Source organism: Podarcis muralis, chromosome 18 (assembly GCF_964188315.1).
Source record: "Podarcis muralis chromosome 18, rPodMur119.hap1.1, whole genome shotgun sequence".
Classification (NCBI taxonomy): Eukaryota; Metazoa; Chordata; class Lepidosauria; order Squamata; family Lacertidae; genus Podarcis; species Podarcis muralis.
This window is the reverse complement of record NC_135672.1, coordinates 804,552-815,030: the sequence shown is the minus strand read 5'-3', so window position 1 is coordinate 815,030 and position 10,479 is coordinate 804,552. Positions and strand designations below refer to the sequence as shown.

General features: G+C 51.7%; 1 protein-coding gene across 1 annotated transcript; it reads right to left on the bottom strand.

The window, feature by feature from the left end:
- Positions 1 to 677: 677 nt before the first annotated feature.
- SGTA (small glutamine rich tetratricopeptide repeat co-chaperone alpha) lies at positions 678 to 9,499 on the bottom strand. The gene is made up of 12 exons (XM_028713635.2): positions 9,364 to 9,499; positions 7,259 to 7,388; positions 6,499 to 6,602; positions 6,172 to 6,256; positions 5,703 to 5,802; positions 5,310 to 5,414; positions 4,969 to 5,107; positions 4,495 to 4,557; positions 4,211 to 4,248; positions 3,854 to 3,943; positions 2,814 to 2,941; positions 678 to 2,254 (listed from the first exon to the last, which is right to left on the bottom strand). The coding sequence occupies exons 2-11, from the start codon at positions 7,356 to 7,358 to the stop codon at positions 2,827 to 2,829; spliced, it is 939 nt and encodes a 312-aa protein (XP_028569468.2). The 5' UTR covers positions 7,359 to 7,388; positions 9,364 to 9,499; the 3' UTR covers positions 678 to 2,254; positions 2,814 to 2,826.
- Positions 9,500 to 10,479: the final 980 nt, after the last annotated feature.

The following is a 10,479-nucleotide window of genomic DNA, read 5'->3' as shown; positions in this document are numbered from 1 at the left end:
ATAAGATTCTACATTCATGCCCTTTTGACTCTACTGCCCATTTTTCTCTCCTCACATGTATCCTGGGCCATAAAGACAGTGGGCAAGTTTCTTTGATGCAGGATGTTAATCTTAGGGCCTGGAAATAGTTTCACAGGAAGGTGATAAAGATGCCTACCTCCTTGCCATCCTTCCATCCTCTCTTCTTTACTCCTCTTTGTGATCTCCGGAGTTTATCTAGTCCTCTTTTATTTACTCTCAGATTATGTATGCATGCTCAGAGTAGCAGTCTTTGTAGTTAAAAGAATTTCTTTTGATCTAACTTTTCCCCCAGGTGGGTTTGTTTAAATGCTCAGAGGAAATCTGATTGGTTCTTACGAACACTCTGTAAAAAGTTCTTTTGTGAATAAAACGGCCTGGGCTGCGGGGATCTGACGGACAAGCACAGAGAGACACGATTATACGCACCCTTCCCAGAGTCTTGCTGGTTCAAGCCTCTGTGTGTATTCTAATTAATCAGGGTTCAATCCTTCCTTTGCGAACGCAACAAGAACAGTTTCAGGTTAAGTACGGACCTCCGGAACGAATTAAGTACTTAACCCGAGGTACCACTGTAATTAATTATCATAATTATTAATAATAATAATTCCCTGTTTTAGGTTAGACGGGGGCGAATTGAGAGGGGGACAACAGCAAGCAACAGTGTCCAAAGGATTTTATTTTCTACGTTAAAAAAAGGAAAACGGAAACAGTGCCAATTTCTTTAATAATAATAGTAATTTAAAAAAAAAAACATTTTGAAGGAATCCAAAGAAAAGCTCTTAGGGGGTGGCGGAGGGAGGTCTCTGAACACCTTTCCCCCTTTTAACCCCCCAGGGATCATTTATTCCCAACAAGGCATCTCAAAAATTGTCAATGCCCCCTTTTTTGAGCACCCCCTTCTCCAGATGTGGGGTACCAAGGAGGTGGGATAGAACGGCAAGTTTCTGAGTGCCCATTTGCCCCCACCCCTAATCCTGAAGAGGGTCTGCGGAAGGCGGGTTGCAGGCTGGGCAAACCAGGAGCAGAAAAGTGGGGTTGGGGGTATCGCTAGAGACCCCCAACTGTAAGAGGAAGCCCTGACCTGGCCTTGCAGCAGGGAGAGGAAGAGAGGGTCCTCTTTTCCGCTGAGCCACTCATCTTTAGAAATCAGACCCTGTTTCTAGAAATGCAGCTTGGGGGTGCGCATTTATTCGAATTGGGGGTGGGAGGCAGGAAGCTTGTCTGTCCATCTATCCCAGAGACCTTGTAAAATATCGAGGGCAACCCCCCCCCCTTGCAAAGCAACTTTCTTGGCACCGGATTCATGGCGACCCTCCGTGGGGCAGGTGGGGGTGCTCAAGGGCGACGCCCCGGGGGCATTCACACACCCTTTCCTACACTAAAGCCAACTCAGCCCCCCCAAGACAAATTTCCTTTTGCTAAGCTCACAAACATGCAAGAATCCCCCCAAATCCCCCCTCCTAATATTTGAATTAAAAACCTTCTGGAAGCCAAAAGGGGGGCGAGACGTTGCTAACCTGTGCTCCCTCCACAAAGAGATCTACGCATATCGCCATGATCTTTTAAGAAAGAGAGGAAACTAAGAATATCCTATTTTTCACCTTAGCTGCAACTTCCCAAAGTCATGGCCCCCCACCCTGCAAAACACACATGATCCCATGCAAAAATCCCTCTCCCCCCCCCCCCCGGTTTTTGCCCTGCGCTAGAGATCCCAGACGAAGGCACCAGAGAGGAGCCTGGCAAAGGGAGAAAGAAACAGAGACAACAACCCAGGGAGGTGGACACAGAAATCCTTTTTTTTGGGGGGGGGGGTTGGTTTTTTTTTGCAAAAATAAAGAAAGAGAGAGGGTTTGCTGCCCCCCCCCCCGCCCCCAGAGAAGGCCGTGGTTCTGGAGTGAGGCTTCTTCACTGGAAACGTTGCATCTCCCCGGGAGAAAATGGGATTTAAAAACTGCCGCACCAGTCGTGGATCCTCCCGGGGGTCTCAAGGGGGGCAGGAGGAAGAAGAGGAGGAGCAGGAGGAGGAAGGGGAGACTACTGGGGTGGGAGGGGCTGCCTCTCTAACATGCAGGTTCGGGGGTCCCCCACAACCCCCCCATTCCTGCTCCCCTCCCCTCCCCCCCGCACTCCATGATGAGCAGGAGAAACAGCAACACAAACATGGCTTTTCCAGTTTCAAATCTTCTTTCCTGTCCAGCCGAGGAAGGAGGTCATCTTCTGACAAAGGGCACCCCTGGAAGGAAAGCAGGTGGTTTTGTTCTTTAAAAAGGGACATGCCCCATAGAACCGAAGAATCCGGATAGACTGCCTCTGGAGCTGGAGGCTCCACATGTACAGGAACGGAGCCCAGACTGTTGGCTGAGGCCCCAAGGGGATCCATCCAGCCCAGCTTCCTGTTCTTGGAGTGGCCAGGCTTCCCAGCCTTTGGATCAGGCCAAAAGGGGCTCATCTGGCCAGGCCTCCTGTCCTTGCAGGAGTCTGGATAGACTGCCCCTGCACCTGGAGGCTCCACAGTAAGAACCTGGGTGCCGCATCAGGTGCAAGGGGGCGCATCCAGCCCAGCTTCCTGTCCCCACACTGGGCAAGCGCTCCATAGGACCTAGGAGCCCAGGTAGACTGCCTCTGGAGCTGGAGCCTCCACAAGAAGCCCAGCGGCTGCTGCCACATCAGGCTGTCTGCTCCTGCGCCTGATCATTTTCCGGGAACACCAGAGACCATCTCACCCTGCGACAGCTAGCACGTCAGCCCCCCCCCACCCCCCCGGAGCCCCGCACAAGGTCCCCAGCACACACCTTCCGACCCGCCTCATTCCTGCTGCTCCTCGTTGCTGGCGCTGGGCGTCCGGCTGCGGATCTGGCTGCGCAACTGCTCAATGAGTTCCGGGTTCTGCTGCTGCATCTGCTGCGCAAATTGCTGGCCCCTGCAGAGGGAGAGAGGCACGTCAGGGAGGGCCCCTGGTCAGGATGCCGGGCATTTTCCCGCTGCAAAATGCGCCAGAATATCCAGGCAATCTGTTCAATTTAATAAATTCATAGCCGGCCACCTGCCCCGGGGTCTTCGAAAGATTTAATAACCTCAATAAATCCATAGCCAGGAGACTCTGCGCAACTTGAATTCCCTACTGAAGGGTAAAGAGTTCATACCACAAATGCAGGCAGAGACTCTGCAATATTGTGGCTTGAATTCGGGGACACCACCTGCCAAAATATTTGAATGGCAAGCATGTATTTGTGGTCAAATTATTAAAAGGTTCATCTGATAAAAATAGATTTAAAAATAAAAGGGGAGAACGGAGCAGCAGTTCTCCAAGAGTGGCAGGAAGGTTCAGGGGCAAACCAAGAAACATTTTTTTATTTTATTTTATTGATTTATATACCACCCTTCGTCATAAGATCTCAAAGCATTTCCCATTCAAACATTTCAGTCCAGGGAACTACCAAAATCATGTTTTCATTTGCAGAATATGGATGGATATCTTTTCAAAATTAAGACTATCTTCACTGTTTTACCCAATGCATATCTTACCAATAAAAAAGACTGGTTGGTGCAAGCAAGTTTTTGTTCTGCAAATGCGGCCCGGAGAAAAAAGTTTGGGCGTGGGACTGGGACCTGGGAGAGACCAGGGTTCAGATCCCGCCCACTTGGACTCGGGGGCCAGCCGCTACCTCTCAGCCTAGCCAACCTCGCAGGGTTGCTGTGAGGGGGATTAAATGAGGAGGGGGGGGAGAACCAGCTGGAGATCCTTGAGAGGAAAAGCAGGGAGGCAGGTGCAAGGCTGCTGTTGCTCAGAGCCAGGAGGGGAGAGGACCCCCCCCCAGGCCTTTCTACTCACGCTTGGATAAGGCTGGCGAGGTCATTGGGGGACGCGCTCGCTCCTGGCGCTGCCATGGGGTTGGTGCCACCCGAGATCATCCCAGACATCCTTCCAGCAAAGAGGGCAGGAGAAAAGAAAAGAGGTCATTGTCACAGGTTGCGAGAGTCGGAAGGGTTCCCCCAAAGGTCATCCAGCCCAACCCCCGGCAAGGCAGGGAGCGCAGCAATCCTCGGAGACTCTTCTGAATGGCAAGTTGGCTCTCCTTCCAGCAATTCTGAAATCTGCAGGGACCCTGCCATTCGGGGGTGTCAGAAGAAGCTTTAGAAAAAGACCCCCCCACCCCTTCCCTAAAAATCAGGTGTTTCCCATACTTACAATTGCTGTACCTGTGGATTGTTCATCAGGTTTGATGCCTGTTTTAATATATTTTTAAAAGAGAAAAGTGGAGGGGAGAGAAAGAGAGAGTGGTTGGGGAGTCTTCTTTTTACTATTAAATTTTTATTATGAATTCTGTCTTTTTTCTATTGCAGTTTTATGTTTTGAAGTGCCCTGAGATCTATGGTTAGAGGGCAGCATACAAATTTTAACAACAACAACAACAAGCTCCTTATTCCTCCAATAAATCAAAACACCAGCTCAGGAAGCAGGGCTAGACTCACCATGCTCATGAACCCGGGGTTGTTGAGCAAGCCGGCTAAGTCGAAGCCTCCAGCACCTCCTGTCTGAAAGGCAAACAGAACCGTAGAGTCAGAAGGGACTGCCAAGGCTCATCTAGTCCAGCCCCCCGCAAAGCAGGAACCTTTTGCTCAGTGTAAGAGCAAAAGGAGGATTTACACACCACTGTTTCCTCCTAGGAGCTGAAGGTGGTGTGCAAAGTTCTCCCCCTCCGTTGACATCCTTGCCATGACCCCGCAAGGCAGGTGAGTCTGAGAGGTGGCGATTTGCACCCTGGCCTCTCCCCGTTTAATCCTCACAGCCACCCTGCAAGGGAGGCCAGACCAAGAGAGGCAGCGGCTGGCCCCCTAGGTCACCTGGAGGCTCTATGGAAGAGGGTGGGGGGGTGAACACCAGTCCCTCGTGGGTCCTGGCCCAGGTGCTCTAACCACTGCACCACTGCTGCCTCTCCTTCTCACCGGGCTTGGAGCCTCCTTCATTTTCTGCTCCGTGACTTTGAGGTTGGACTTGTATGTCTCGTTATCTGGGTCAAGCTCCAGAGCTTTTCTGTAGTAGACAACGGCATCCGAGAGTTTGTTCAGGCTCGACAGGGCTAAGCTGGGAGCAGGAGGCAGAGAGAGAGAGAGAGAGAGAGAGAGAGAAGGTTGCCTGACAGAGAAGGAGCACCCTGAGGTCCAAAAGCCGTTCCCTGGCTTCTCCCTTACAGGCCACATCCTGGGTCCCCCACTTAGGCTGGAGGGGCCAGTGGGGAGGGGGAATTACCTCTCCCACCCCACCTTCCGCCCCCCAAGATGCTCACCCCATCCTGCCATAGGCCTTGCTGTATTTGGGGTCGATGTGGATGGCTTGCTCGCAGTCCCGGACGGCCCCGGTGTAGTTCCCCAGCTTGCTGTAAGCGGCAGCCCTGCGGAGGAGAGAAAGAAAGATGCTCAGCGCTCACACAAATGGCACCCTAGAATCATGGCATTGGAGGGGACCTTGAGGGCCATCTAGCCCAACTCCCTGCTGTCCCATGTGGAAATCGAACCCGCAACCCTGGCATTCTCAGCACCACACTCTAAGCAATGGAGCCCTCCAGGCTGACAGGAAGGGGGAATATAGAGAGAAACAAACATACAGAGAACATTACACACACACACACACCCCTACAAAAGTGGAGAAAGAAAGATCTGCCCATCCCCCACCAGCTCACCGATTGCAATAGTAAACTGCATTGGACGAATTCAACTCAATGGCTTTCCCATAGAAGGAGACGGCACTTTCAAAGTTTTCCGCCTTCATCTGCTCATTTCCTATTGAGAACAAGAAAATCCTAGAGTTGGAAGGGACCCCGAGGGTCATCCAGCCTAACCCCCTGCAAGGCAGGAATCTCCGCTAAAGCATTCAGAGCACCACTATCGATGCTTTTTTTTCTAGAAAAAGAGGTGCTGGAGCTCACGATGAAGTAGTTTCAGTAAGTGCCACACTTTTTAACCAAAAGAAAGAGGTGCAGTACTGCAGATCCTTGAGAACCGCCTGGAAAAAAGCACTGAGGATGAGGGTGATGATCCCTGGCAGGCCCTCAGCTGCGGGGCTCCCTCCCCATGGAGACGGGCCTGGCCCCCTCACTGTGCGGCAGCCTGGCTGGAGCTGGCATGGAATGCCCGGAGGGAGGGTCTCACCTTCGGCCTTCAGCCTTTCTGCCTCTGCGGCCTCTTCTTCTGAGGGGGTGACCGGCTCTGAGGGGGGTGGGCTTGGCTGTGGCTCCTGAGGCACACCAGGGCAGAAAGAGAGAAGAAAGTCAGAGCTCAGGAGGTGCCTGCCCAAAGGACCCTTCTTGGGGCAGGCAGGATCACCAGGAGGGTCCCCCAGCGCTCATCCAATCCAACCCAGTCATGCTGCCACTACAGACTACCTGCTCCCCCCACCCAGTCTCCCCCCACCCAGCCAGCAACACCGCCTGCAAAGACACCCCCTTCTCCCCTCCTCTTGCTCCCACAAACACCTACCTTTGCTGCAGCAGCTTCGAAAATCTCCGGCAGGGTCTGGGACAAGGCGAGGCTGCGGTCGTCTGTGGAGACACCAAACGCTGTCTCGAGGCACTGGATGGCGACTGCAGGAGAGACAAAGGGCCCCGTTAACCCTGCTCCCCTCATTTACGGCTCCACAGGGAGGCGGGGGTCGGTGGCAGGACACGTTTCTGGCATGCAGAAAGTCCCAGGGTGGCAGAGACACTCAGCTTCCACTCTTAAACGCCTGTGCCCACTCAGCAAAGACAAGCCTGGATGGGCAGGGTATAAATAATAAAATTATGATGACGGTTATTATTAATCAAATTTGCATCCCGCCCTGCAAAACAGTCCACTTTTAAGGAAGCAGCGGTGCCGCGTTGTGTGTTTTAATGGATTAGATCGATCGATCGACAGCTACATAGATGTAGTTTCAATTTCAACGATGTTTGATCACTTTTTAATTTGTTAATTTGTTGGAAGCTGCCCAGGGTGGCTGGGGTAACTGAGTCAGATGGGTGGCATATAAATAATAAATTTGTTGTTGTTGTTTTCCTTTGTTTTTAGCAGTTTCTGTTTTATCTGCAAGCTGCCTTGTGTCCTGTCGTGGCAAAAGGCAGGATATAAATTATTATTATTATTTTTAAGAGTCAAATGTTGGGCGAGAAGGTTGGGCCAAAGGGGCCCCGAGGCCTACACAGGAAAACATAGAATCAAACTGAGCTTTTTCCAGCTCCCATTTGCCCATCCTCCCCCCCACCTTCCAGGCTCTCCTGGGCATCGGGTGAGAGTCCGCCATGATGCAGCTGGTCCAGGAGGAACTGGATGATGGAGAAAGCCAGGCGCCTCTTCTCGGCCATGCTGGGGCTCCAGGGAACTCCTCTCGGCGGCTGGAAAAGAACAGCAGCACACAAAGGGTTAACGGTCAGCATTCAAAATCTGCCAGGTCCAACTGGGGCCACAGGGAGATCTCTGGGCACCAGGTTGGCGATGGGCATCTCCGTCTGGCTGGCCCCTAAGCGGTTCAGCAGAAGAGCTCATTTCTATCCCCATGGTTCACCCCCTCCTCCATTAATCCCTACAACGACCCTGCGAAGGAGGCGAAGAGGTTGTGACTGACTCCAAGGTCACCCAGCGAGCTTCATGACGGAGTAGGGATTTGAACCCTCATCTCCCAGGTCCCCGTCCGACATTCTCACCATTACACCCTCACTGGCTTGCAAGTAAATAAATACAGTGGTACCTCAGGTTACCTCACTTCTGCAAGTAAATAAATACAGTGGTACCTCAGGTTACAGACTCCACTAACCCAGAAATAGTACCTCAGGTTAAGAACTTTGCTTCAGGATGAGAACAGAAATTGTGTGGCAGCAGCGGGAGGCCCCATTAGCTAAAGTGGTACCTCAGGTTAAGAACAGTTTCTGGTTAAGAAGAGACCTCCAGAACGAATTATGTTCTTAACCCTAGGTTAGAGGAGTTTGTGACCCAAAGTACCACTGTATGGGGAAAGCCAAATGTCTTCCTTTCTCGCAGATATGGTCACGCTGTAGAACTGACGGAAGGTTTGTCTGTTCGCATTGGGATGCCTCTTTGGAAATCATCTCCAGATTCTGCAGGGCAGCTCCCCAAATCAAGGAGCAAGTTGTACCTCTGGGGTTGGATCCTGTCAGGTGACATTTTGGATCAAGACTCGGGACTGCACCACTCTAATACACACTGATTTCAACCCCTGATTTCAAAACAGTGCTGATTTTTAACCGCTGGTGCAAAGACTGAGCTGATTTTAAGCCACTGATTCCAAAACTGCACTTATTTTAAAGCCCACTGATTTTGAGTACTGATTCCAGAACCATGCTGCTTTTAATAACAATAATAATAATAATAATTCATTTTTTTTACCATGCCCATCTGGCTGGGCTTCCCCAGCCACTCTGCGGAAATCAATTTCAAAGTGCACTAATTTTAACCACTGACTCCAAAACCACCACACTTTTTAAAAACTGATTCCAAAGTGCACTGATTTCACCACCGATTTCAAAACTGCCCTGATTTTTGCTTGTTTGTTTCTCAGAATTGCTGAGGCCATATCATCTATCCTGCTCCCCGCTCCAGTCTAGGGAGAGGGTCTTGCCTGGAGCGTCTCCCCCACCCCAAGCCCCCTCCAGCCCATGGGCGGTGCTGCATCAATAAAAGCAGCCATGCTGCCTCACCGCTCCCCAGAAGCCAGGGAGACCCTCCTCACAAGGGAAGGGGTCTGCACAGGGGTCCCTCCAACACCTCGACCTTCTCGGATGGGCACCCAGAAAGGCAGGCTTTGCAGCCCCCCTGTCTCATGGGATTTGGGGGGCTTTTGTTGAAGGAAGGAACATAGCATAAAGTGAAACAGTGAAAACTGGGACCTCATGGTTTCTCACAGGGGGTTTGGCTGGACAGGCATGCATCCAACAGGCACGTCCTTCTCTCCCCCCCCCCATGTACCACGTGGAGATGCAGGCATGGGAAAGGGCTGCACCTGCTGGACTTCTGCCTGTTCTGCCCCCCCCTCCATTATGTTCTGGGGAAGGGGAAAGGATGCCCCCCTCCGCGCCCCAACTCTTTCTCCGGGGAGAGGGAGGACCTCAACAGGTACAGCCCGGGACACAGAGAGAGAGAGACCCCCGCCTCCCCCTCTCAAGGACCCGGCTGCCTCCAGGGCGGAGGAGGAGGAGGAGGAGGAGGAGGAAGGGGCAGCTCCCCACTTGCTTCGAGGCAGAAACCCAACCGGTACAGCACCCTGGCCACCAACCCCCCCCCCCCAAGCCTCAGGGCGGCCCCTTCCCCCTGGGAACAAAGGGGGCCCTTCCCCGGGACCCCCCCCCCACTCACCAGCCCTCCGTCGCCCCCCAGCAGCGCAGGAGCCAGCGAGTCCGCCTCCCCCGGGTGCGCATGCGCGGATGGGTCCCCTTCCCTTGTTCTCCGGCCTCCCGGCCCAACTGCGCAGGCGTGGCTGAGAAAGGACTGCGCCTGCGCTCTGGAGCAGTTTCCGCCAGTCGCCGACGCCCAACTCTCAGTTCCGCCGGGCAAAGCGCTCATGAAAGCGCATGCGCAAAGAGGCCCCTCGCTGCGCTCAGGAAGGCGCGCGCGAGAGTGACGTAACAGACTCTATCATCTCCAGCGCATTGCATTCCAGAGATAGATGAGAACAACTAGAGTGACACAACTCCTTGTCTGCATAGGGCGTTTTCGGGTTCACAGTGAAGAAATTCTCCTCCTCCTCCGAAGAGGGTACTCGGAGTTATAGCTCGGTGAGGGGCGAACTACGGTTCCCATGATTCTTTGGGGCGTGTACTTTAAATGCATGCTGTATGTATACACCGGTCTTGCTAGCTAGGGATGATGGGAGTTGTAGTCCCAAAACATCTGGAGACCCAAGTTTGTTAAGTTTGGGAAAGTGTATCAAAGTCCCGCTGAACACTTTCTTCAGACTGGGCACACCTCGGACTGCAGTTTTGTGGTTTTTAAGGGTTATTATATTTTTTAGAAAACATCCCAGGGCATCCCAGCAGCTCAAGCTGTGAGTTACAAGAGACTTGCTACGTTGTCCAATGTTTGCGGAAGACCAGGCAAGATGAAAACGAACTTGACACAAAGACATCAGATTCAGAAAAAAAAATTATTATTAAATAATACAAAGATTTTATCAAAACCACAGATTACTACTGGACTAAAAAAATGGGAAAACAATGGAAAAAGGCTTCAAATTCAGCATGTGCTATCTGATAAGTAGAACTTGATGAAAATGACTTTCAACATGTGATGGACATGTCCCCAAAGTAAAACACACACACACACACACACACACACACACACACACACAATGACCTATGAGGAACCAAAAATAATTAAATGCTAAGACACACATTTTTTTTTAAAAAAAACAACCTGAAGTAACCTGAAGTAATCTGTTTTGGCATTCTAACAACCCAATGAAAAACTGATTAA